Source organism: Lutra lutra, chromosome 1, assembly GCF_902655055.1.
Source record: "Lutra lutra chromosome 1, mLutLut1.2, whole genome shotgun sequence".
Taxonomy (NCBI): Eukaryota; Metazoa; Chordata; class Mammalia; order Carnivora; family Mustelidae; genus Lutra; species Lutra lutra.
In genome coordinates, this window is record NC_062278.1 from 216,240,195 (window position 1) to 216,267,171 (window position 26,977).

The following is a 26,977-nucleotide window of genomic DNA, read 5'->3' on the forward strand; positions in this document are numbered from 1 at the left end:
TGGGATTCAAAACCTTTTATGAAGTCAGCCAACCCAGCAACCTCCCTGCCCCATCTTTCTCTTTCTCCCTCTTAACTTGGTCCCTCATTGAGACCCCAAGATCAAGCCATGCTGGGTGCCTTGCAGTCCCTTGGCACTTGGGGTTTCCTGGAGACACTGAGTTTCTGCCTTGGCTTGGCAGCTCTCCCACTTCCATCCCAGGCCACATGATGAAACTCGTTCACTTTCCCTTGGCCCCTGTCTCAGCTCCCCAGTTGCCGGGGGTTCCTTATCAAATATTCCATCAGGACCAAGTGCAGGGTGGGCACCAAATTCATTCATAATTCATTCATTCATGCATTCATTTAACAATCATTTCCTGAGCACCTACTGTGTACCAGCCCCCTGTTGTGTGAACTGAGAACACTGCAGTGAACAAGACAGACATGGCCCCGACATTGTAAAGGCAGGAGAAATGTCCATTTAACAATCAGACCGATAATATCATATACAATGTATTTATAAGTGTTATTGAGAGAATAAAGCGGGGTAAGGGGAGAGAGTGATGGAAGGGGGATCTCTTTTAGATATGTTATTAAAGGAAGTATCTCTGAGGAAGGAACACTTAAACACTTCAATTCCAGAATATTATTCAGCCATGAGGACAAAGAAAGTCCAGATAAGGGAAGGGTTCAACCCATGCATATATCTGGAGGAAGGATGTACTTGGTAGAGGGAACAGTGTGTGTGCAAAGGTCCTGAGGTAGGAATCAACTTGGGTGTTGGATGGACACAAAGGAGGCCAGTATAATTGAAATGCCGTTGGAGGGTGAGGGAGGAGGCACGTCCTTGTGATGTCAGGTTCCTTGATGAATGTTGGAGCAGGGACAAACATACGGACTTTGGGTATGATACTCCATGCTCATCATTTGGAGTCAAGGCCAGTGCCCTGTGCCTGCTTGGAAACAACCTCCTGAGGGTGGTAGAGACCTCAGAGTCTCAGGACTCACAGCCATGAATGCTCATATATTCTGAAAATCTCTCCAGCTGGTCCAGCAATTCCTTCTTGTCCACATCCCCATCGGCCGGCCACTGCATGAGGAATGTCTTGTGGCCCAGGACATAGATGTAACTGTGGGTGAGACATGGCAAGGAGGGTGAGGAGACCCCGGGGACCTGGAAGCATGGAGCCCTCCCTACCATGCTCCTCTGCCCTGATAGGTAGCCTCCCAGAGCCACAGCCTGTCATGTTCACTCCACCAGGCCATTTTGGGTCCCCCAGCCTGTAGCCAGCATGGCTGGGGATTAGAAAAGGCTCCCCTTCCTCTGATTCTTTGTTGGAAAACCGAATTTCTATCTACAACATCTACATGCGAATGGAGTCCCACTCACTCCCCACCCCTCAGTTGGAGTTGAGCAGTGTGTAGTCTACACTTCCCTTCAGGGCAGCCCTGAAAGCTGAGACTTCTGCTGATAGGTGACAGGTGTTGATAGGAATTGTTGACACTAGGGACTGGACTGGGGTAGGGAAGGGGGGCCCCCGCCTGAGTACTGGAACAGCAGGAGCCCCCACGCACGCAGATCTGACTTTCCACAGGTCCAATGCGTGGCCCATGATGAGGTATGTCTCCTGTTCCTGCAGCCCCAGGGAGTTGTGGCAGGTGGCGTGAGAGATGAACTTCTTCCTGGTGAGGGACACGGCAGAGTCTGTACCTGGAGGAGAGGAGACCCAGCGTGTGAGTGCACACAGGTCTGGCCCTTTCGCACATTGGGATCCCCAGGGTAGAACCCCGCGCTGCCTCTTCGGCCCCCTCGGACGTACCCCTCTTGATGATGTCTTCGAGTTTCATGTTGTAATAGATGTACGGATTGGAGGCGGAGGACTGTACAGACTCCAGCCTGACCTTGTACACTGGGAAAGCGGGGGCAGGAGGGTGTCCTGTTGGCATGTGGCCTGCAGGCAGACCTCTTCCCGCTGCCGACCACTTCCCACACTCACCGAAGTCCACGCCCGTCTCACAGGCTGCTGCCTGGAGCTCCTCCTGCCGCAGTCCCGCCGTGTTCTTCCTTGGAGATGGGCATTGTTCTGGGGGGTCAGGAAGGCAGCTGCTCTGGCTGTGCTGAGGGAGGGGGCTTCCTCCCATCTCATCCCCATCTGGCCCCGGGCCAGCCACCTCTAGGTCTCTGAGTCAGGGTACTCTCTCATTTCCTCCATGTCTCTTTTGGTCTCTTTCTCCCCTCCAAGTCTCTTTACGACTCCCTCCATTTCTGGCTGTGCCTGGCTGTGCGTGTCAGTCTGTCTCTGGGTCTCCTTTTTTGTTTCTCTTTGTCTCTGTCTTCCCGTCTCACTGCCTCTCTCTGTCTAAACTCAGCCTAGACGACAGCCAGGAGGTGATGAAGGGCTCCTGGATCCCCCGCATGGCAACCCCGGTCTCTCGGTCCCCATGACCTCACCTTCCGCACATCTGCAGACATCTTTGTGACAAATCTTCCGCAGGGAAGAGTGCTCTGTGGGCAGGTTGTAGACGGAGCTGCATCTCCGGGCTGAGAGAGGGGCCAGTGCCTGGGGTGGGCTTGGGCCAGCGTCCCTGCGGGCTGGGGCACCCCTGGCTCCGCCCGAAGGCCCCTCCCCCTTGAAGACTCTGTTCTTCCTGCCGCAGGCCGCGCCCAGTCACGTCTCCCTCCCACCCCTTTCCAGACTCCCCACAACTTCGACCTGCCGGGAAGGCCACGCCCCTTATCACACGCCCATGTCGGTCCCTTTCAGGACCATTCTACCCTTCTTCCCCACTTCCCCTTGCCCAGACCCCTCTCAGCCACGCCTCAGTCCTCTTCCTGGCCCCGCCCCTCATCTCTCCCTCCTGGCCCAGTGCTTCACAGTCCCCTCTCTGGATACCCTTCCAACCCCCAACCCCTACCCATGCTTACAAGGCTCATAGTAGTCATATATGGTGACCTGGGCGGCCTGCAGGAACTCCACCTGCAGCATTCGGTGGATCCGGAAGCCCAGCACGGTGTCTTCCTTATGGGAGAGCTGGGGAGAGGGAATCCTGTCTGAGCTGACCAGGGCCACTGACCACGGGGCACTGACCACAGGGCCTTGGCCATAACACTGGTAACGTGTCAGCCTGGGGAGCTGTCCTCAGACCCTGTGGTTCTCTGGCAACACTGTCCAAGGTGCTGACTGTGGATTCTCTGCCCACGGGGCTGCCCATAGGCCTCTGGAGGAGGACAGCCAGCCTTCCTTACCTTATCCAGGTAGAGGACAACGGTGTTGTCAGTGGAATTCATCTTGATCTCATAGTGGAAGGCATACATCTCCATAGTACTTGTAAGCTGGGGCAGAAGGTGAGGATTGCAGGTTGTCAGAGACCCCCCGCTGAGGTTCCCAGCTCTAGGAGCTCTGGTCAGTGTGAAGTAACTCTCAAGCTCCCAGCCTTTGTCCCATCAACACCAGTGTCGGGGAAACTGAGGCACAATCAGGGCAAGAATTTGTCTAAGGTCATGGAGGGAGGCAATCAGGTGTATCATGGCTACGGACCATGGGGCATTAATCTGGGGGCCTTGAACGCCATGCTCACACGGGGAATGTGTGATGTTGCTAGGGCATCCCCACCCTGCTCAGGAGTAGGCAGGTGGGACCTACATTACCTGTTTGAGGTCATTCTCGTTGGGGTAGAAGCCAGTGAGTAGGGAGACTTCTATGATGCTCATTGTGGCCTCTCGATTTCCCAGGAACCTGGGGATTTCACAGCTGCATTATCTCTTCCCACTCTCCTCCTGCCTCTCCCCCAATGCTCCTACTGCCATCATCTATCTCATGCCTGGATGAATGCAGTCAGCAGCCTCCTCCTGGATCTCCCCATTACTCCTCTGCCCCCAGCAAGCTTACAGATTTAGCAAGCAGGAATCTGATGGGTTGCTTCCTTGCTTAACAACCTTTACCAGGCGCCTTGTCTCACCCTTCCGCTTTGCCTCCTCTCAGCCCAGCCTTCATGTGATTGCTTCTAAGTGTCTCTCTCCTGCACTGGACCTTGGCATATGCTGTCCTCTCAGCCTGGATGGAGTCCTCACTCCTCTTTCCGCCCTGAAACATCCTTGCATCTTTGCAATTTCCACTGATCCATCACTCCCTCTGGGAAGCCTTCTCCTGCCCAGGCACCAGGTCATTCTCTAATTTGCTCTCCTATGGTTCCTGGGATCTCTCTTTTGCCATATTTATCACAGTTGTCATTTTACATTGATTCTGGGTGATTATTTTGTTATTGTTTGTCTCTCCTGATAGGCTGTGAGCTCTACCAGGCAGAGGAGAGCTTCCTGGCTCACAGCTGTGCCCTCAGTTCTTAGAACGGAGCCTGGCATTCAGTAGATGCTCAACACATGTTTTTATCTGGGGCAGAACTGGATGAAGGCATCTGGGAGACAAGGCAGAACTGGGGTAGGGGTGGGATGTCTTGAGAAGATGAGGGCAGAGAGAGCTGTGGGCTTGGAATCAGTCCTGGGCATCTGGGACATGGAGCAGGTTTGCCGTGATGGAGCCCACCAGGACATAGCAGGTTGAGGGACAGGATTGGGGAGCAGGATGGCAGACAAGCATGGGAAGGCAGGGGAAGAGGCCAGGGGGGATGGGCAGGGGAGGGCAGGATGAGTGGTAGAATGAAGGGGCAAGCATGCAGAAGGAAGCTTGGCTGATTTCCACCCTCCATTCAAGACATAAGGAGAGCTGGTAAGGAGTCTGGATACAAGGAAGTGAGGACTTCCTCCTGCCCCGCCCAAGATCCGGGTGCTCTAACCTTGTCTCCATCCGGAGCTGGAAGGTCTCTTCCCCGTTTTTATTATCTGCAGAGAGAAGGCAGGAGTTTAGAGGCTGGGTAACACAGCTTCCTGTGTTCAATTCCTGGCTCTGCTGTGTGACTTTGGGCAAGTTAAACTCATTAAACTCTCTATGTTTTAGTTACCTAATTGGTAAATGGGGAGCATAATATTCCCAACCCAGCAGAGTTGTAGAATTAACTGAGTTAATACAATAAAGCACTAATGTAGTGCCTTATTGGTACTTTATAACTGTCAATTACTCTTACTACCATTACTACTACTACCACCGCCACCACCACTACTACTACTACTATTATTATTATTTAGAAATGCAATCCAAGCCAAAGCCTGCAAGTATTGGGGCTGGTGAGGCTTATTCCCCTCATCCCTACAGTGAGCTCCCAATGGCAGAGCCCTGTCTCTTCTTCCTTGGCACCCCAGACTAGAAATTCTAGAATCTCATATTTTATAATCTCTACAGCCCCTTATCCCAGTTCAGCCCCCATCATCTCCTGCAAGACCAGTGTCGTCACCTCCTCCCTGGTCTCCCAGCTTCTGCCCTTGCCCTCTATAGTCTGTGCAAACCTGTGCTAGGTCATACCCCTCCTTTGCTTAGAGCCCTCTATAGCTCCCTCTTCACTCTAAGCAAAACCCAAAGTTCTCACTATGGCCCATGAATCCCTGCACTGTCTGCCCCCATCATCTCTCCAACTCTTTTTCCTAAAACCTACCCCTTGCTCCTCTCTGGCCACAATGGCTTCTTCAAACCAGGTAAGCTCATTCTTGTCTCCAGACCTCTGCACCTGCTGTTCTGCCTGCCTGGAATGCTATTCCCTTAGATCCTTCCTGGCTCATTCTCCACTTCTTTCATATCTGAGCTCAAATGCCACCTCCTCAGAGATCTTTCCCTGGACTTCCTCCACATGTGTATCACCTTTTCTGCTTTATTTTTTGTGGTACTTATCATCACCTACTAGTGTGCTATATATTTATTTTTTATAATGCAGATTGTTATAAGTAAATAGCAGTAGAAGTATAATGTATTTATTGTTATATTATTGTTTGTCTCCCCCTACTAGAATGTGGGGTATTTTTTCTTGTTCATGCCTGTGTTCCAGGGTCCAGAAACAGGGCAAGACACATAGTCAGTGCTCAATAAATACTTGTTGAAAAGTCGAATAAGGCAATACATGTGCTTACTGAATGAAACCTAAAATAAAGTAATAAAAAAGAAGGTCTGGGAATCTTTGGGTCTAGGCTCACCTTTCAAGGAATTATGGAGAGTCACATTCAGTTGGTACAGGTTGCAGGTGTCCTCCTCGGACTCTGGGGACCTGTGGTACATGGTCAGGATCTGCCAGGGAAGGAAAGGTGTCAAGAGACCATTTCCACCTACTCCCTTCCTCCTCACTCCAGTCCTTGCCTATCCAGGTTCTGTCCCTGTGGATAATTCACAGCGAAGTCTGCGTGCCCCCACATTCTTGGGTGCAGTGACTAGAACACTCTTTAGAGTCTAGACCACCTCCTTGCAGGAGGGCATTCTGTAGTAATTGAAGTAGATTCTCCCTGTGCTCTCTATATGGTAGCAACTGGCTATATGTCACTATTGAGCACTTGAAATGTGGCTAGCACAACTGAGGAACTGAATTTTTACTTTCACTTAATTCAGATTTAACAGAGGCTCATGGGGAGTATGACATGCCCAAAGTCACACAACAAAGGCAGAGATTCAACTGTGACTCCATTGCCAGAAATATGAAAACAAGTTGCTCAAATTCAGTGAACAAGAGCTCTGTTCTCCTGGGCCACAGGCTATGGAGCCAGAAGATATAGCAGAGGGGGAAGTGGGGAGTCATCCTCTGGGCATTGGTGGGCATGCTGGAGGGACAATCTTCCTTTGAGGGGAGGGAAGAAAGAAACATCCCTTCAGGGACTCAGCATGGAAGGGGCAGACAGGTCCAAAGACCCCTGGCCTCTACCTCTCCTGACTCTTGACTTATAACAAGTGAAGACTTTTCTGAGTCTCTATTTCCCCACCTGTTAAATGGAGTCCATATTTTTACCAACTTTCTAGGGGCAGGTTTTGAGGTGTCCTTAACTTGGTTCCTAGTAAATAGTAGTGCCCTACATGGTAGCTAAAAGTATTGCTGATTTCAATCTTGTCTTGCAATAAACTGCCTCTATTCCCACCAACAAGGGGGATGGTGGTTGTACATGAGGTCCTCCAGCTAAGAACCTCGTGGTGGGACACCAGACTTACCGAAATTGTGCCTCTCCCACTGCCACTGGCTTTGATCTCTAGGTCATCCTGGGCAGAGAACTGAACGGAAGCAAGAAGAGGATTTGAGCACACAAGAAGCAGCAAAACATGGCTCAAATGCAATAGGTTTGGGGAGGAAAACATGCGTGGGCAATGAGGCTTCAGTGATTTCCCTAACTTGGGGTCTAGTGACTCACTGCCCCCCTCACTCCACATAGATTATTTTACTTTTTCTTTTTGATAGAGCATTTGTCGTGTCTACACTGTCACAGATCAATTACTACTGCCAACTCAGGCTGTGTTCTAATGTACATCTGTTCAATCCATCCACTTTACAGTGTCTGCAGAGTTTCTTGTGCATGGAGCCACCACGAGATTCTTCTCCCTGGCATCTATGCATCTACTCTTGTTTCCATCATACATTTCCTTTATCAACCAGAGAAAAATTTTACTAATTCACATCTATTCCCATCACCTCTGCTTAAGCCCCATTGCTATTCTTGGGATGCTTCTGTCTCAGGACCTTTGCACCTGCTATTTCCTCTGCTTAGATACCCACAAGCCTCACTTCTTCCTTTCCTTAAGGTCTTTGCTCAAATGTTACCATCTTGGAGAGAACTTCTCTGCCCCTCCTATCAAAAATTGCAACTCCTTAATGTTCCCATCCCCCCTTTTCTGCTTAATTTTTAGCTATAGCCCTTGCCACCATGTAACACACTACATATTCTACTTCCTCACATCTCTTTATTGTCTCACCCATTAAAATATAAAATTCTACAGGGAAAGGGATTTTTAAAATGTCTTATTCATGGCTATATTCCCAGTACCTACAATAGTGCCTGGCATACAGTGAGTGCTCAGTAAAGATGGGTCAAAGAATTGGAGGTAAATATCACTTCCTCCATGGAGTAAGATCGTGATTACCTTCTTCCTCACACCCAGGGTATTTCCCCCTTTACACATTATTTCTTTTCCATATGTCCAGAAAGCTTAAAATAGTTTTTGTCTTAGTTTCTTTCTACACTGTAAGTTTCCTGTGAGCAGAGGCTTCATAATACATCCCCATTGCCCAGGAAAGTGACTGACACACAACAGGTGCTCAAGAAATGGTGGAATAGGGGCACCTGGGTGTCTCAGTGGGTTAAGCCTCTGTCTTTGGCTTGGGTCATGGTCCCAGGGTCCTGGGATCTAGCCCCGAATCGGGTTCTCTGCTCAGCGGGGGGCCTGCTTCCCCCCTCCCCCTCTGCCTGCCCCTCTGCCTACTTGTCATCTCTCTCTCTCTGTCAGATAAATAAATAAAATCTTAAAAAAAAAAAAAGAAATGGTGGAATAAATGAGTCAATACATTGACAGTATAGACACTGGTTGTGAGATAATCTTAGAGAGGGACACTGGCAGGGACATGACTCTTGGCCTCACCCCCAGTGCCACCTCTGTATGACCTTCCTGTCAGCCCCTCCATGCCCTACCTTTGCTGACCGCAGATGGTAGGCGTTGCTCTGATCGATGATCCACTCAAAGTCCACGGCTTTCTTGGGCACGCTTATCTGGACCCTGAGATCCTGGCCACCATCGAAAGGGACAACTTTGCGGAAGAGGGTGAGGGCCTCAAGGGCCACCACAGTGGTCTAGGTGTTGGGGTGGGGCCTCACATCAGCACCACTGACAGCGCCCCCGGACTGGGCCCCGCCCCGTGGCAAATCAGCACCACGGGAAGCTCCTTCCGGTGGGCTGGCCTTGTCAGCACCTAGGCTAGCGTTCCTTCCCCAACCCCCTCCTCCTGAGGCCCGGGTCACCTGGGTGGACTTGAAGCCTCCGCCTAGCTCCCGCTTCTCCAGTAGCCACTTGGCAATGGCGTGCGTCTCATTATGCCGACCCAACACCACCTTCTGCATCAGCGCATAGGCCGTGGCCTCAATGGTGTACAGGGAGTTCCTGTCCAGTTTGTTCTGGGGCCAGTGGGTTTTATCTAGGAGATGGATGACCACTTTGTCTTCCCAAACTGGGCCCATTCACCAAAACCTGTCCTCTCCTTGTGTCATCTGGCCCCAATTTTCTCATCCACTGTTTTACTGAGCACTTACTTTATATGAAACTTTTTGAGGAGGCATATGGACATTCTATTTTTGGAACAGATATGTCCTAGATGTCTAGGAGACAGGGACTCTAACTATTTAGAGATGGGGAAATTAAGGTTCAAGGTCCTCCAAGTCCCACCATTTCCACTGCAAGTGAGTTTTCCTAACTCCATTCCTCTTGACTTGGAGGAGGATGGGATAAGGATCCTTGGGCAGGCCAAGGGAGGCAGACCCTCTCAGTTAACCACATTTTATGACCTTTTTTCCATCTCTGACCATGTCAAGCACTTTCCCAATTCAGGACATTTGCACATGCCATTCTCCTAGCTTGGAATGTCTTTGGCCTTTCACACAGGTGGGCCTTCTTATCTTTTATTCCAGCTACGGAGTTAGTTCTCTTTTTGGAGAGGCCTTGGCAGTTCTCCAATCCATACTCCTCTTCCCTCTCCATCTCTCCCACCCATCTTATATGTTATCATCTCTGTGCTTATCTCAGTTTGTAGTTGATCTGTTTGTCTTTTGGCTGCTCCCCCAGGGTAGTAGGACCTCTGAGAGCAAGGACCATATTAGTGTTGTCCACCTTGATTTCTCAGAATCTGAACTCAAGAGTTGGCACACCATAGATGCGCAATAAATGCAAAGTGAGGAATCACACATTGCTGAATTTTAAATCACACAATTCCCCTCCCCTGCCCCCATGACTGTGATTCACACACAGCTGGTTAAGAAGTGGCCCACACTCACCACGGCTGGCGAAGCTGTCCAGGCGGTCATTGGCTCGGGGGCTATTGGTGAGGGCCAGAGCATAGGAGACTATGGCTACGGCAAAGGTTGTCTTAATTTTGGGAAGGCATTCCTCCAGGAAGCTACGGGCTCGTTCCATGCTGGCGGGCAAATTCTAGAAAGTTAGAGAGAGCAAACTAGAAGGGGGGCCATTAGAGGGAAGGCATCTAGGAGTTGGAAGAGAGGGATGCACGGGGAGGGACATGAGGATGGGGGAACTTCCTTTGGGCAGAGGATCTAGAGGGCTGGGCTCTGCAGAGCCTGCACTCCTCTTTGGGTCTTACCGGTATCTCCTGGTGGCACAAGTCCTTCCCCTCATCCAGGGCAATCAGAACAAGAGCTGTGAGGGATATGTCTGCTTCAGAACCTCGGTAGCCGCCCTGTGGAGGCAGGATCACACCCATGATCCCCCTAGTGTCTTAGAAAGACTTTCCCCAACATCTCCTGTGTAACCTTGAAAAGCTCCCCTGTGTGACCTTGAAAAGCTCCCAGGTGCTCAGCTCTGGGCTGGAGGATGCCAAAAGCAGGATGGGGAGAGAGAGAGAGAAGGAGGAGGAACCACCTCAAGATTTGCCTGTGTAGGGTCTGTATTACCAACCAAAGCCAACAGCCGTCGAAGGTGATGTGGTAAACTCTACACTATCTCAAAGCATTCTTTCAGCAGCTCTATCTTCCTGATGAGGGAAGTCATGGTCAGAGAGATGGTCTTCCCATTGGTTGAATAATGTCCCCCCCCAAAAAAAATTCATGTCCATTCAGAACCTCTGATCTTACTTGGAAATAGGGTCTTTGAAGATGTAATTAGTTAAATTAGTAGGAGGTCATATTGATTAGATTATTGATTGATTAGTCACCTGGTGACTCCTGTCTTAAAAGGAGGCCATGGGAAGATTCAGAGAAGGAAGGAGGGCAAATGAGGATGAGGACAGAGGTTGGAGTGGTGCAGCTAGAAGTTCAGGAATGCTAAAGACTGCCCAGAGGCCATCAAGTCATAAGAGACAAGGAAAGATTTCCCGCTAGAGCCTTCAGAAGGAGCATGGCCCTGCTGACACTTTGATCTGGGACTTCTAGCTTCCAGAACTGTGACAAAATATACATTTCTGTTGTTTTGAGCCATCCTGTTTGTGGTACTTTTTACAAGAGCCCCAAAGAATTAATTCGCACCCCACAGTCTCTTCTTCCCACGGTGGCCAGTGAAGCCTGTGAACTCTTGAATAGGGTTGTGTCCCTCCTTGGTTCAGAAGCCTCCATGGGTCCCATCTCAGAAGAAAAGCTCAAGCCCTCCCTGAAGCCCAAAGGTCCTGCACCATCTGTCCCACCCCCTCCCTCAGCTCTCCTCTTCCTCCTGTCCTCCAGGGTTGCTCACTCTGTCCCAGCCTCCTCGCTGTTCCTCAAACATAGTGGACACTTCTGGCCTCAGGACCTTTGCACATGGTGTTTCCTCCGCTTGGAACACTCTTTCTCTGATTATCCACATGACTTGCTCCCTCACCTCCTCAGGTCTCTAACAAACATCATCTCTTCATGAAGCCTCCCAAAATGACATCCCATCTCTTTGATTCACCTTTCCCTGCATCTTTCCCTATGTCACTTCTGCCATGCATGCCACACCATTTAGGTTTCTCTCACGCCCATTGCCTGTCCTTCACAAAAACACCCCCCCCCATGAGAAGGGTCTGCGGTGCTTAAAGCAGTGCCGGCACGTTGTAGGTGCCTGATAAGTGTTTGTTGGTAGGAAGAAACTCCTTTCTGTGAGTCTGTGAACCCTGTTTGTAACCCCTCTCTGTGCCACCGTCCTGTACAGCATCTGGCTCCTGTCAGGCCTCCCAACCCCCCTAACTCCTCCCTTCATCTGGGGTTGCAATCTGTCTTTTCTGGGTTTATGCACTCAACCAGAGTTTTATTCAGCAAACATTTGCCAGCTATGATGAATCAGGCCTGCTTCCCCCAACTGGAAGGACTCACAGTGCAGGGAAAGCAAACCTTGAGCAGATTATTTCAAATCCTCACCAAGGTCCAAGACCCTGCAGGTTTTAGGGCCTGGCATCTCTCTTCCCTTTCAGGCATCAGGACAGGCTACCTGCTTTCCCATCTTTGGGCTCTGGTCTGTTCCTTTCCCTCAGACCTCCCGAAGCCTCAGCACTTTTGCATGTACTGATCCCTTTGTCTGGAGCTCTCTTTTCCATTCTTCCTCTACTATGTCTATCCCTTCTTCAGGTTGCTTCTTTGTTGTCTCTTTGGCGGTTCCCTGACCAGGCATGGCCCCTATTAAATACTTTCTCCTGTTATTTCTTTCCCATGGAACTCAGCACAGTTGTGATGTAAATAATCATTTGTTGTAATTACTTGGCTAACTTCCATCTTCCTCCCATACCCCAGCTTGTGAGTACTACAAGACAGGGGCTGTAAGTGTCTTATTTACTGCTATGTCTCCCCTCTGTCTAGGACAAGGCCTGGTACAGAGCAGTTGCTGGATAGATGTCTGTTGAATGACTGAATGACACCCCTACTGTGGTAGGTACAATAATAGAGACAAGCACAGGGCTGGCATTCAGGGGATACCCTGGAGGAGGTGGGTTTGAGCTTAAATCTAAAGAGAAAACACAATCTGGCCAGCCAAGGAAAAGCAAAAGGGATGGGGCTTGGCTATTCCGTGCAGAGAGAGCAGCTTAAGCAAAGACAGTGAATTGGAGGGATCCGTGATCAGGGAGGAGTGGGGGTAAGTCTTGGGGGAGATACAGAAGAGAGGGATATAATAGATACTGTCATAGACAACTGTGAGCCATGGAAGGTGTTTGAACAGGGGAGAGACATCCCAGACTGTTTGAAAGCTATTTCTGGAGGCTAATGTGCAGGAATGTTTGGTAGGGATGGCTATGTTGGCTGGGGGTTTGAGAAGACTCAGCTCAGAGGGAAGAGAACCAGGATTGGAGCCTGCTCGAAGTGGGAGTGAGAGAGGGACAGGGTCCCAGATGTGCCCAGCCTCTCTGACATTGTAACAGAGATCAGAGAGGTCCAGAGCAGGGAGATGTGATGCTGGATGCCAGGCCCTGGCTTTTTCCTGTTCTCATTTTACCTGCAAACAGGTCAGGGGGCTGAGGGTCCCCCTAATAGTGCACAGAGCCCTGGGTTTGAATAGCCCAGGAACAGGGAGGGCAGTGGTCACCTGCATCGATGCCATGATCACGGGGCCATTCTCCAAGAAGTGCCCGTCCTCTGCCTGCCTCTTGGTGATGATCCAGTTGGCAGTGGCACAGAGAGACTGCAGATCAAGCGTGCTGGTCGTCATGATAGGGTAGGCCAGGGCAAAGACCCGGAACACGTAGCTCGTGAGCCTGCCCGGGGGTAGATGGGATGGGTGATGACTGGGAATGGCAGCCAAGGGGATTCAAGGACAGGGGCGTCTACACTAAGGGGAGTCCCCACCTGCTGCTCCAGACTGTTCCAGACTGACCATTCATTTGCTGCTCTCCAGGTCGGCCGGCATGGACACTAACCCCTCTCTCTGACATTCAGACACCAACTCTCTATTCAGGTGCTCTCAACAACGACCACTAGGTAACCCCCGGACACTATCACCCCCACAGTTACCCCCGAACCATAAACTCCCGGGTAATCCTTCAGGTAAAACCCAAGTAGCAATCCTTCTGGCCCAAAGGCTGCCTGACCCAAGCCCCTGCCGCATGGGTGCCCCTGGGGTCATCAAGTCCCAGGCTGTCCCTTGGGCTTCATTCAGGGTGGCGGTGGCAGGCCTGCCGACATCCTCGTCCTCACCAGGTGCTGCCTGGGTGTCCGTTGCTGATGTGGTAGGTGCCGTGTGCACTCCGGTGGGTCAGCATGTGGGTGTAACCTGGGGAGATGGGTGGAGGAAGGCTTTCGGGGAGATTCGGCATTTGGGTGTGGCCGTAAAGGGGAATCAGTCATCAGGCATGGACATGGGGGGGGCAAGATGTGGGTGTGGCTTGGGGGCGCCTCCTATCGAGGCGTAACCATAGGAGGAGACTTGTCTAGGTGTATCTAGAGGTGGCTGCGGGGTCCAGGTGTGACCGTGGGAGCCAGTGTCCAGTGTCATCTGCAAGTAACCTGGGCAATCGAAGGGTATGACTAGGAATTTCTGCTCAGATGGATCATGGAAGATGGAACCCAGGAAAGGGGGTACTCTGGGGGCCGCTACCTGGCAGTTTCCTTGGGGGTTGTTTCTTGGTTGTAAATTAGGGGTGTCACTGTGTCTGTGTGGCTTAGGGGAAGCTACTCCTGGGGATACCTCTCAGGTGTGTTCTGAGTGTTGCTACTAAAGTATGACCTGAAAGTTGCCTGGGAGATTACTGTTTGGGAGTAACTTTGGCGGTGAGAGTGTCAAGGTGTTACCTGAGGGTTATGGCTGAGAGCACCTGGAGGGAGAGATGGTGTCTGCGTGCAACTGGGAAGAAGGGTCAGTGCTCTGATGAACCTGAGGGTCTCTGTCTGGGTATAACTAGGGCTGTGCATCTCTGGTTGTTACCTGGGAGGTGTGGATATAACCTGGAAAGGTGTAATGGGGAGACCACCACCTGGGATTATTCTGGAGCTGTCTGTTTGGGAGTTCTGTAGGGGTATAACCCAAGGCATGTCCCTGGGTATAACCTAGGACAGTGTCTGGATATAATAGAACTTGGGGGCTCCTGCTTTGGGGGTAAACCAGGGTGTTTGTTGTCAGACTGTAGCCTGTGAGAGGGGTCCAGATGAAGGGGTACTGGTGGGACTTGGTACCAGTTTGCATCCTGGGAGATGAGTCGGAATATGAATGCTGTTGTCAGGGAGAGTCCCGTGGGGTCCACACCCAACCCTGGGGGTATCCCAGCTACCTTTCCAGAGAGTCCCAGGAGGAAACCCCTCTCACCTCTGACAATGTTCTGTATCACCTGCTCCCTGAGCTCCACTCCAACCTTGCCCCACTGGCCAGCAGTGTCCAAATAGTGGGTCAGGATGACCGCAGGTACCAATTTGCTTAGTGTCTGCTCAGGGCAACCAGTCGGCACCCTCAGCAGCTGCCATTTTTCTCCAGGTGTCAGGGTGCCCAGGATTGTCTCGCCAAGGATGTCCCCTATCAGATGAACAGAATCATCTCAGGAATGGCCTAAGCCACCATGGCTCTCGGATCACCCTACATGGACACCCCAGCCCCTCCTCCCCCTGTGCCCAGGCAGGCGTGGGGCTCCCTGGTCTCCAGATCCCTCCCCCCAGGCGTCATCTCTGTCCCAAGCACCTTGGACACTGACAAACACTTCTGCTTCTGTATTGGGCACCATGTTGAAAAGGTTCTGTCTTGGCACTACTTCCATCTGGGTTTGACCTAGGTTAAGCCAACACAACCTTCTGTGACAAGCAGATTCTGGGGTTGTGGAATTCAGGATGTGCAGACCCAGGAGGAGCTTGTACTGCCCACCTGGCTGGACCCCCTCATTTCAGCTCCTCCCTCCCTCCTGATGTGGCCCTAGGATCCCACATGCTCCCTGCAGACCCCACAAACCTTGGGGGTTCAGGAGGATGCTATGGGATCTTTGCTGTATCTGCCCTTCTGCCTGTGAGAGGCAATGATGAAGCAAGTTAAAAACAACAGCAGTAATAGTAATGATGACAATCACAATGACAGTAGGAGGAGGCATTGTTTAGCTGTAAAGAGCACAGACTCTGGATCCCAAATATGTGGGTTCAAATCCCAACCCTTCTATGTTCTAGCTGTGTGACCTTGGGCAAATTACTTAACCTCTCTGTGCCTCAGTTTTTTCATCCATAAAAGGTTCCTACTTCACATGGTTGTTCTGATGGCTCAACGAGTTACTATTCTTTATTTTTTTATTTTTTTTAAAGATTTTTATTTATTTATTTGAAACAGAGAGAGAGAGATCACAAGTATGCAGAGAGGCAGGCATAGAGAGAGAGAGGAGAAAGCAGGCTCCCCGCTGAGCAGAGAGCCCAATGCGGGCCTCGATCCCAGGACCCTGAGACCACAACCCGAGCCGAAGGCAGAGGCTTAACCCACTGAGCCACCCAGGCGCCCTCAACGAGTTACTATTCTTACAGCGTTTATATCATAAGCGCTGAACATGTGTTTGTTAAGTAAATAAGTTAAGTAAATAAGAGAAGTAAAAAAAGTATTATTGATGGGTTGTGCACAACCAGATATGAGATATAATTTTCACAGCTCTCTGATTATTATTCATGGCTGTGGGTGTGATGATTATCACACCTTGCAAATAAGGAAACAAAGGCTCAGAAAAGTTAAGTAAACTGTCCAAGGTCACACAGCAGGGACAAGGCTTGAACCCACTGTGACAACAAGTCCCATAGTGGAGGCTCTGTGATTGAACTTTCAAATCCATTCTCTTGCCCCTCACTCCCATCTGAGAGCTCTGTTTGTTGATCCTGGGCACACCTGTCGGTCCTGTGATCACAGCTGGGGACCCCCGGGGAAGCCCCACTGTCTGCACCAGTAACAAGAGGTGGGGGCCTCCATTACCTTGACCAGAAGTGTCTTCCTTATGTGGTCCGCAACCTCACTTGTCCTGATCCTGACCTCCACATCCACTTTGCCTGTCTCAAGTGGTAGAAGCACAAAGGGCACCATCTTGGAGGAGGTGGGGGGCACGATCACGACCTGGCGGGATGGGGCTCCTGGCTTTGACGCGCTGCACAGTGGCTCCTTGTAGGGGAACTCCACATGGACCTGGGGCAGGGTGGGCAATTAGGGGGTCCTGATGCATGGGGTCGTCTAGGACCCTAGTCACAATTACCTCCCTCTCCTCACCCTGAAAATCCCAAGGAGGTGACAGCACAGCATAGTGGCTAAGAGCAAAGGCCTGTCTGCCACTTATGGGCTGTGTGACCTCAGGAAAGCCCCTTCACCTCTTTGTGTCTCAGTTTCCTAACATGTACACCAAAAGCAATGATAGCAGCCATCTGCTGGGATTATTGTGCATTTTAAATGAGAAAATACCCCAGGAGCTTTTCAAAAGGGCAACCACTTGGCTGACCACTCTGAATAATGGACACACTCCAACCCCTTTATAAAACACACTGATGGATAGTTTGAGAGGAGGGGAGGGCTCAGGCTTCACCTTGACCTGCTCCATCCTGAAATTGTACAGCATGGCTTGGATCTGGACCTGCTCATTCCTGATCACAGAGGAGGGCAACTTGAGATCCACAAAGAGCGGTTTCATAACTGTCAGCTCAAAGGGGTCTGAGATGCAGAGACCTAGAGCCCGGGGGGTATGTGGGCATTAGGTAGAGGCCAGCTGTCCCGGGGCTGGGCAGGACCACCGTTCTCCCATCTTCTCAGCCCTGGGCTTGTGGGCTCACCTTTTCCAGGCTTGAGGCTGACAGCCACTAACTGCCACGTGGTGATGGAATCTGGCACGTTCACAGGAAAACTGTAGTGGGAGATGCCTCTGGAAGTGGTGGGGGAAGGGGGGGCATAAGTGAGTTTGTGGTTAGAGCCTCTGCACTGGGGAGTCACTGTCCAGGGGTCAGTGGGTCACCCTATCAGAGACATCATCACTAGAGGGTCGTCCTTGGGGGGGAACCACTGGGATTTATATCCCCCTCCAGGGAGGTTATAGTGACTGTACTGAGCTCAGTGTCACCATTGGGGGCACCGGCTCTGACTGACATCCACTGATGCCCGGAAGGGCCAGGGACCAGATGCTGCCAGGGACGAGGGGGCTGTGGTCCTACCTTGATGTACTTTTTGGCAGTTCAAACTTTCTCCAGAGCCAACTCTCAGGGAACAAGGTTCGGATAGGCTGGTCCTCCAGGAAGATGTCACCTAAGTCCTCATCTTCATCCGCTGCAGGGAGAGGATGTGGGGCGGTGTCTCCGATGCATCCTCCCACCCCGTCCCCTCGTGGCCCATATCTCTCCATGACTTGTCCCACAGGACTTCATGCCCCTCAGGCAAGCCCCAACCCCCACACCCCCACCTCCCACCACGGCCTCCTCACATGTCCCCAAAAGCAGCTGCTCCTCCCGAGCCTCCTGACTCAGGGCCTCAGACAGACGGCAACAGCTCAGGAAAGCAGCAACACAGGTTGGCCCATGGCGGACATGCCGTTTCCTCTCTTCACATGACAGCCCTATGGGGCTCTCCTGGAGCCCAGCCTCACAGCACTTTCGCTCCAGCTCTGTCTCGAACTTGTTCACTGTGGGCCAGAGGTAGAGGTACAGAGGAAACTTGGAATCATCTACCTCAATGCCACGTACACCTGGTCTCTATTTACCCATAACTCAGACAGATGCTGGTCCCAGCACTTTGCCTGTATCTTCCTCCCAAAGCTTCACATTGAACCCATATGCTGGGTTCTGAAGAGGAAGCTAAGCAACAGAGAGTCTAATTCATTGGCCCATGGTCACACAGCTCCCAAGTGGCAGAGCCGGGACTAGAATCCATGCTGCTGCTGCTTCTCATTTTCCCCCTCCTCCTCCTGTCCCTTCTTGACAGGGATTGGTAATGCCATGTTTGCATATTAGAGATGCCATTTCAACTTCTATTTTTTTTTTTTTTAGATTTTATTTATTAAAGAGAGAGAGAGCACACAAGCAGGCAGAGGGGCAGAGGGAGAGGGAGAAGCAAACTCCCCACTGAGCAGGGAGCCCAATGTGGGGATTGATCCCAGGACCTTGGGATCATGACCTGAGCTGAAGGCAGAAGCTTAACCAACTGAGCCACCCAGGCGCCCCAGCATTTCAACTTCTGATTTCCATTATGTATTTTTTTTTTAAATCAAAACATAAGCCATGTTATAAAGCATGATGTCAAGTTGAATGCTTCTAAGTTAGGAAACTGAAGGAATACACTTAAAGGTAAAAATATTCAGGGGACCTGGGTGGCTCAGTTGGTCAAGGGTCTGACTCCTGGTTTCAGCTCAGCTCTTGATCTCAGGCTCATGAGATTGAGCCCTGCATGGGGCTCTGCACTCAGCATAAAGTCTGCTTGAGATTCTTTTCCTTTTTCTCTCCCTCTGCTCTTCCCCCTGCTCACACTTGCTCTCTCCTGAAAACAATAAATAAATAAATAAATAAATAAATAAATAATATATAGCAATTAAAAACTCTTATTGTTTACTATTAACATAATTATAGTTAAATTTTATAACTCATCATAAATAAAACAAGAGCTTATATTATGAACTTTTCCCAGGGGGTTAGCACAATTTAATACCAAAATTAAAGTCAAGGTTTTACCTCAATTTCTATTAGGTTTCACTTACTTTCTCTTTATTTAGATTCACAAAGTCATGAGCATTGCTCAAGGAGACGGAAAAATCTAGTATTTGCAGAACCCATGCTTCCAACACCACTCAGTGCTGCCTCCCATCTTCCCTTTACCCCAGGCTCAGAGCTTCTTATTCTGGTCCACACCCTGGCCTTGGGGATGGCAGGTTTGTTATTATCCACGGGCACCCAGCACCCATCTCTCCTTTTGTCTATGTTCGCTTTTGTATCACAGAGCCTAGATAGCTTGAAGCTGCATTTCCCAGACTCCCTTGCCGCTAGGGTTCTAGATGAGATAAGGTTCTGCCACCGAGACACTCTTGTGTAGGATCTGGAGGATGGAAGAGGTGGAGGTCATTTTCCCTGGCAGTGGTAGCTGAAGGGTGAACCCCAGTCTATGTGTGTTTTTGTAATGGGCACATTTCTGCACTTCATTACTTACCCACCAGCATCGTAAGAGATATGGGCAGCAGTTTCCTGAGATGTCACACGTTACAAAGCTGCAGTGAGGTGATTTTGAGTTCCAGCAAGCAGCCACTCCTACAGACTATCTAATGATTTTGAAAGCACCAAACTCCCATCATTAAATCCCTCCCTCTCTGCTTGAAGTACCTAGAGCGGTTTCAGTTTTTCTCTTCTAAGCCCTGATGAATACAGTAGGTTAGGAAGCCAGGAGGGATATGTCCAGCTTTAGCTCTGACCTGCATTCCTCTTGGTCTCCAGCCTCTTCAGAGAGCGGCGGCGGCGGCTGGCAGGGGGACTCTGAGGGCACTGCCAGTCTGAGGGTCAGAAGAATGAGGGGGTCACTGTCATCAAGATCATTATCAACATCTCTGATATTTATTGGGTGCTGACAGAATGCCCAGTGCTTTCTAAGCATAATTTCTTTTAATCCTGTAACCTCCTCATGTTCATGATTCACCACTTAAAAGCTGTGCAATCTTCAGCAAGTCACTTAACCTCTCTGGGCATTAATTTCTCCAGCCATGTAAATTGGCATAATCATAGTCCTATCAATGAGATGATTCATATAAAAGTACTTAGCACAGCTTGTAGTAAATAGAAACTGTTACTGATATCATTATTTATAGCTGAAAGAAGACACTCCTAGTTGTCCCTAGTATTCACTCTCCCCCTTCATCCATGGGGACTAAACCTCCCTCTTTTGCATATCACTCTAGAATGAAGACTACATTTCCCAGCCTCCCTTGTACCTAGGCAGGGCTGCATGACTGAGTTCCAGCAAATGAGATTTGGGAAAGTATCTCCCCTTCCCACTTCCCTTCATACTCTTGCCTGGCAGGAGGTCCTGACGAGGTGCCATCTTGTAGCAGAGCAACAAGCTAGAAGGAGCTTGAGCTCCAGAATGACCTCAGAACTGTTACTGAGTGAGGAATAAACTTCTACCTTGTTTAAGCTAATGTTAGTTTGTATCTCTGATACCCATGGCCAAACCTATATCTTAACTAAGACATAGGGAGTCACTTCTATTATTATCTCCATTTTACGGACAGAGAAATTGAGCTTCAGAGAGGAAATGTAACTGACTCATGATAAGTAGGATGCTCCTAGATTTTAGCCTGTCTGACACCAAACCTCATGTTCTTAACCACTAGACAGCACTGCCCACCCACCCTGCCCTTGGCATGTTCCTTCCTGTACCTGAGCTTGTCAGGGTGTGCATCCCTGTGCTCATCTTCAGGTCCAAGCCAGCATCCTTGAACACAGCAAGTCCATCTTTCCCACTGCCCGATGTACAGCCAATGTCATGTTCCTCCACCATATCCCAGACCTGGGGGTTTAAGATAGGAACCTAGCTTTGGAGCCTGGGTGGCCTTTTCAGGGAAGGAGCAATGTGCACTGAAATTGCTGGCTCAAATAATAATTCTCACACCACCTCCCATTTATTGAGCTCTTATCACCTTCCAATCTCTAGCTGTGCACTAGCTCCTTGAATCCTTGAATCCTTGCAACCATCATTGTTGCCCACTTTACAGCTGAAGAAGCTGAAGCCCCAGTTTTAGAACCTCTAGGTAACCTCTTGGCCCAAAGCCCATGTATTCTCACCTTCTTCTGTGTGAGCTTGTGTTTACTGTTCAAGACATAAACAGCTTTGTCCACGGCCACCAACCCCACTGTGGCCTCTTCATCACCTGTCACCTTCAACTCCACATTGCTATTGGGTTTCAAAGAAATCTGGTAGTGTCTGTCCTTCTTTAAACCAACATTCAGCTGACCCAGGAAAAAGAGAGATGTCAGTAAAAGGCCCTCATATGCTACCAAGGGATTTCCCCAAGTCCACTTTCAAGTTTATGCTCCTTATGGGTCTGATGAAGCATCCAGGAACTTCACCAGGCCAATCCCAACTCCACACATTTGTTTGCATAGTCTTCATGCCCTAGGCTGAGCTTTTTCTTTTCTTTTTTATTTTTTATGGTTTTTTTTTTAAGATCTTATTTATTTGACAGAGAGAGATCAGAAGTAGGCAGAGCAGCAGGCAGAGAGAGAAGGGGAAGCAGGCTCCCCGCTGAGCAGAGAGCCCGATGTGGGGCTCGATCCCAGGACCCTGAGATCATGACCCAAGCCGAAGGCAGAGGCTTAATCCACTGAGCCACCCAGGTGCCCCACCTAGGCTGAGCATTTAAGGGCACATCTCCTCTTCCTCTCCCCGTCCCTAGACTTGGAGCCCTTCAACTTGGACAGACTTTTCTGCCCATCCAAGCTTTATGATGGTAATGTACAACTTCAAGGAATTTGGCTCACCGTCCCCATGCATCGGTCGTTCACATCAACCCATACGGAGTCGGCCACCAGTTCAGGATCCTGACCTGCTCCCCTGGGCAGTAAATAAAAGGCCAGGATGCGGAATGAGGGCAGCATCTCTGAAGTAACATCAATAGTGGCTACTGTGTGGTCACTTTTTAACTGATGTTTGACATCCACAATCTGGCCCTTACTCAGAACCTTGGAGATAAGAGAAGACAAGAATGAGAAGGGTAGGGTCAACCTTTTCCGGAGACCATCTCAGCTCACAAGGGAGACTCACAGTTCTTTTGCTTCACTCCTTAGTCTGAGGCCACCCCAAATGGTTCCCACCCTTACACCACTGTTCACGTTTTCTCCAAACCAGCTAGCCAGGGATGTTCCAGGGAAATCATTCCTTGGCTTAAGTTTTAGTCCTAGCCACTCACCAGGATGGTGAAGTGAGTGATCTGTTTCTTGGTTTTATGATTCTGATGTCCTGTGACAAGGCTCAGGTAGACGCTGCTGCCTACGTCTGCGACTGTCTTCACCTCAATGTGCAACAAGTTTCCTGACCCACCCTGAGTCGAGTAAGGCCAAGCCGTCATATTGGCTGAAGCCTGCTCTTCTGGCTGGAGAGGTTCTTCAGTTTCTACCTGGGGAGAGTGATGAGCAAGTAAACTTCCAGCTCTTCTAGCTCACACAGCTCCACCACCCCTACCCCATTAGGTTGGTACCAGGATAGGGAGCTTCTCCTGATTATTTGCATTTGTGTTGATGGTCAAAATGGCCTCTCCACTGGCTGAGGTTCGGTCTCGTTTATCTTGGCATCGGACACGGACTCCAGAGGCTGGGGACCCATCAGGATTTGAGACAAAGACCTGAGGTAGAATAGGGGTGAGATGAAAGACAGGCCTTGTGGTGGCCTGGTATGAGAAGTGGGTACTGGGAATCTGATCTGGACAGGACTGCCTTGTATAGCTGTACAAGTTGTGCACTGAACAACACTGGGGGAACCATACATATTAGGTTTTTGCAGTGTGCAATCATATGTGGTGGCCCTAGCGGTTGGTGTGCTGGGGTAATGGGGGTGGAAGGGATTAGAATGGAGAGATGAGGAAGGCTTGGGGAAGTCTTTAGTAGGACTGGCACCAAAGGATGTCTCTGGTTTTCCTAATGTCCATCAGACTTCTCAAAGTCACCCCAAATGAATGTATGTAAAACCAGCATTCTTGCTGTGCAAATGTAGCCTAAAGATAACTCCCGGTGCACCACCTTCTAGCCTCACTGTGGCCACTAAGCACCCCACAGAGAAATTATGGAGCCATCACAGTGCTTTGGGGCAACTTGGGTTGAGACTTGAGAGAGACTTGGGATTGGTCTGAGAGGCATGATGGATTCAGTTCTCAAACAGATGTATTGTGGGGGACAGGTGAGTCCAGTGTGGTTTTTTGTCTCCTGAGAGGGGTCTGTTAGGGGAAGTGAGCTCCGAGTCCCTAGGTGGAATGAAGTCAGACTCTGACCTTAACGTGGAAGGGCATCCCAGGCTTGAAATACTGGGGAGTCCTGATGAACTTGATGTTGTATGGGCTCCGGACAATCTTCACCCCTGGGGTCTCAGCCTGGACCATCTCACCCCCTGGAGAGACAGGGGACTGTGAGGTCTATGGAGGAGGTTCAGTTTCTTGGGAGAGTGACAGAGCTGCTGGTATGGGAAGCCTGTCTTGGTAAGGACATGGAAAAATAGTAACACAATCTCAGCTCCTTCCAGCCTTTCTGGCATTTTTGCATTTCTCTGATGAGGAAACAGGCTGGGAGGTGGCCCATGGTCACACGGGTGGAATGTCTAGTTTGGGTAAGGACACTGTCCTGACTTCAGCCAGGAGATTGGGTAAAGATGGCACCTGAAGAGAACACGGTGACATCGACAAAGATAAAGGCCCCAATGAAGTCCTCTTCTGGGCCTTGGAATGTGGACATCAGTGTTTTCTTCTGGAGGGAGACGTGACCCAGGCCTTCAGAAATCTGCTCTCAGAATGAGAGAGAGAAGAGGAGATGGTTTCTTGGGGAGTAGAAAAGAGTTGGTGGAGGGGGAAGTTAGGTGGGGGGTGAGGTCAAGACTCAGTTACCTCCACTTTCTGCAGGGAGCTCTGGATGGTCATCCGACGGGAATGCAGCTTCACCCCGAAGATGGCCAGAGCCTGTCCATTCACTGGCTCTTCGAATACATAACTGAGGGTGGGTGGAGGGTCATTCCACTGGGCTCTAAATCACCTACACAAACTCATGTGGTTGCAGAGATGTCCTGTAGGACCTCATGAGGCTGCTTGGATGGTGGTAAAACTTTGGGAGGGGCAGAGGTGGCCCCTGGAAACTCAGAAGGTTTCGTTGCTCACCTACACAACCCTGGGAAGTGATATATGTGTTCCATAAAGCTTTGTGTTGGGTTGCAGATGTGGCCTGTGCAACCTCACAAGATGGTGGAGGTAGCCCTTAAAGCCTCATCAGGCAGACTAGGGGGCATGCGTAGCAAGCTATAGGGACAGTCTGCATAGTGTTAAGAAGTGGCAGATAGGGCCCTTACAACCTTAGGTAGACAAATGGTCTGTACAACCTCATAGTACTGTGGAGATGGTTTGAACAATTTCATAAGATGACAAATGTGCCTGTGCAACCTTGTGGACCTTCAGAGATGATCTGAGCTGTGAGACATGGCATGACTTTATTCGGTGGACAAGATGTCCTATACAACCCAGAGACCAGAAGGAACGGTCTGTACTACTTACATGTGGCAGATGTGGTCTGGACAACCTCACAAAACAATGTAGGTGTCCAAGAATACCTCATGGGTGGCAGCGAGTACCTCTACCATACCTTAAATGCCATAGAAGTAATCTGCTTCTCTACCCATTCAGTTTCTTGGCATTCCTGGTCCTCTGGCCAGGCTGGGGACAAGGGGACTTACCAAGCCTTGATGTCCACACCCAGAGCCTCATCGTTGAGGTGGAAGAAAGTCTTGTTTGGCTTCAGCTGGACCTCAAATGATGGGAGCACTGGGTGGGGTAAAGGCAGTGGACACCCTCCATATTTTGCTGTCCCCCTCCTTGTCCCCTCCCTGCTTACTATTTCCTCAGTGACTCTTGCAATCCCCAAGGATTGGAACACATGGTTCTGTTCACCAGCACCCAGCTTAGGCCCCAGCACACAGTAGGTGCACCATGATCCCTCTTTTCCACTTCCAACCCCGTGTCTTGCATACCCCACCTTGCCCTGCCCATCACACCCTACTCACCATAATCCCTGACTTCAAAGGTTGCCTTGAACTTCTGCTTGGCTGCACTTTGGTAACTGGCTTCGATGCTCCAGGTCCCAAAACTGAGACACAGAGAATTAGAAGAGATGGAGACTGAGGAAAGCCTCCAACCCTCCTTCCACAGGGCTCCCAGCAGAGCACCTGACAATCTGTGGGAGTTTAAAGGATTTTGCGAAGAAACCATCCTTGGCTAGCAGATTCTGGCTGATCACAGTGATCCCCTCCGGGTTCTGTGGGGACAGGGGGTGTAGTTCATGCCCCAGGCCTTCTGCCCATGATAGAACCTCAGGGGTCTACCCAGTAGGATCCACCCTCCCATCAGGAGAGGCCACCTTGATGTCTAGAGTGAATATCCTTTGGGCAGGATCCATCTTGTGGTCCACAACAAACACCCGGTATTGAACTGGAGGGAGAGGGAAGACTCTGAGTTCTGGATAGAATCTGAAGAGGGAGGTAGTCGTTAGGATCTTGGGCATTGGGATATAGGGGTCTTTGGGCAGAGGGTGACCTTGGGAGGTGGAATATGACAGGCACTGGGGGAGGCGGGGAATGAGAGTCAGCATCTGCCCTAGGCCAAGTGCCTGGACGCTCTACCCAAGTGTTCAGGGGTGTAGAGAGGCTTGTCTGTCTGGATGAAGATGTAGCCAGCATGGGGAGCCACTGGGACTATTCTCTCCATGAATGAAGTGGTCGAGGTGGGTGCCCAGTTTGCCCGGATGATGACATGCTGCTGTCCTGGTTGTGGGGGGTATATCAGGCTCTCGGGGATCTGGGGAGAGAGGTCCACACTCTTCAGGCTCTGCTGAGGTCCCCATCCCTGGGAGCAAAACCCTGAACCAGATCTTGGGAGAAACAACTGAATGGGGGCCCTCTGGCTCTGGGGCTGGGAGCAAGGTGGCCTTGCAGCTTGTTCCTACACAAGGGCGCCCCGCCACAGTAGGAATGCAATCCAGTCCACAGTCCGGGTCCCAAGCCACCAGCAGAGGGCGCCTCTTATTAATTCTCACAGAGATCTCTGAGGCTGATCTCTGCCCTTCTTGGAGCCCGGATTCAGGGGACTTCGGATTTCTAACTGGACAGGACATAAGAGGAGCAGTAAGTATATCCAAACCCTGCCTCTGTTCTCCAGTGTTCCTCGTGGGGAGTCCCTCTGGAGTCTGCCCCTCTCCATCCTTGGCCGCTGACCCAGAGCTTCCCTCTGCGGCCACCCATCCCATCCTGGCCTGTCACCTACCGTCACGGACGCCTGTTTCATAAAGTTGTTTGCTTCTGAGAGAAGGAGGTGGCTCTTAGCCACCACTGTCTTCTTCATGGGGAAGTCCCATACGGTGAGGTTCACCTCGAGGGTCCCTTTGAGGGACTGCTGGGAGTCCGAGTGAGCCTGTACGTGGATGGTCTCAGGGCCGCCGACCCGCAGGGCTCGGGGGGTCACCAGGATGTACCTGCCAGTAGACAAACGCAGGAGCATGGGGGCGGTGGGACTCAAGTGGGGGAAGCAGCGTCGGAAAGGCAGGCGCATGCGCAGGGAATCACACAGGAAGCGGCCCTCCGTTTCCCACACTCACAGTGGCTCAGCATGGGCAAGAGGGGTCCCCAGGAGGAGCAGAATCAACCCCACAGGCCAGGTCACGTCCATGGCAGTAGGGGGGTGATGTGCAGCCCCAGGCCACAGACACCTGTCCTCTTGTCTGCTCTGTTTGCTTTGGCCTCTTCTGGCTCAGTTAATATCTAAACAGGCGTGGGGAGGGAATCCCA

General features: G+C 50.6%; 1 protein-coding gene across 1 annotated transcript; it reads right to left on the reverse strand.

Moving 5' to 3' along the window:
* Positions 1 to 618: 618 nt before the first annotated feature.
* Positions 619 to 26,977, reverse strand: LOC125085061 (complement C3-like). Its single transcript, XM_047703194.1, has 41 exons — positions 26,788 to 26,977; positions 26,457 to 26,664; positions 25,817 to 25,991; positions 25,555 to 25,625; positions 25,364 to 25,452; positions 25,202 to 25,284; positions 24,875 to 24,962; positions 24,039 to 24,141; positions 23,814 to 23,934; positions 23,433 to 23,548; positions 22,647 to 22,790; positions 22,359 to 22,565; positions 21,931 to 22,131; positions 21,235 to 21,399; positions 20,830 to 20,959; positions 19,869 to 19,946; positions 17,898 to 18,095; positions 17,632 to 17,743; positions 17,257 to 17,345; positions 17,013 to 17,152; positions 16,415 to 16,621; positions 15,425 to 15,476; positions 15,161 to 15,247; positions 14,795 to 14,998; positions 13,690 to 13,765; positions 13,082 to 13,250; positions 10,200 to 10,295; positions 9,877 to 10,030; positions 8,851 to 9,023; positions 8,524 to 8,682; positions 7,055 to 7,114; positions 6,058 to 6,148; positions 4,773 to 4,818; positions 3,631 to 3,718; positions 3,229 to 3,315; positions 2,908 to 3,013; positions 2,434 to 2,523; positions 1,979 to 2,065; positions 1,802 to 1,891; positions 1,557 to 1,692; positions 619 to 1,111 (listed from the first exon to the last, which is right to left on the reverse strand). The coding sequence occupies exons 1-41, from the start codon at positions 26,856 to 26,858 to the stop codon at positions 979 to 981; spliced, it is 4,980 nt and encodes a 1,659-aa protein (XP_047559150.1). The 5' UTR covers positions 26,859 to 26,977; the 3' UTR covers positions 619 to 978.

What these genes read in the sequence shown, in the direction of transcription:
- LOC125085061 (XM_047703194.1), bottom strand. Translation starts at nt 26,858, where the DNA reads ATGGACGTGACCTGGCCTGTGGGGTTGATTCTGCTCCTCCTGGGGACC. An exon ending in ACAAGCTCACACAGAAGAAG is followed by an intron (nt 20,960 to 21,234) that starts GTGAGAATACAT and finishes TTAAACCCCCAG; the next exon opens with GTCTGGGATATGGTGGAGGA. An exon ending in GGAAGACACTTCTGGTCAAG is followed by an intron (nt 15,477 to 16,414) that starts GTAATGGAGGCC and finishes TGCCTCTCACAG; the next exon opens with GCAGAAGGGCAGATACAGCA.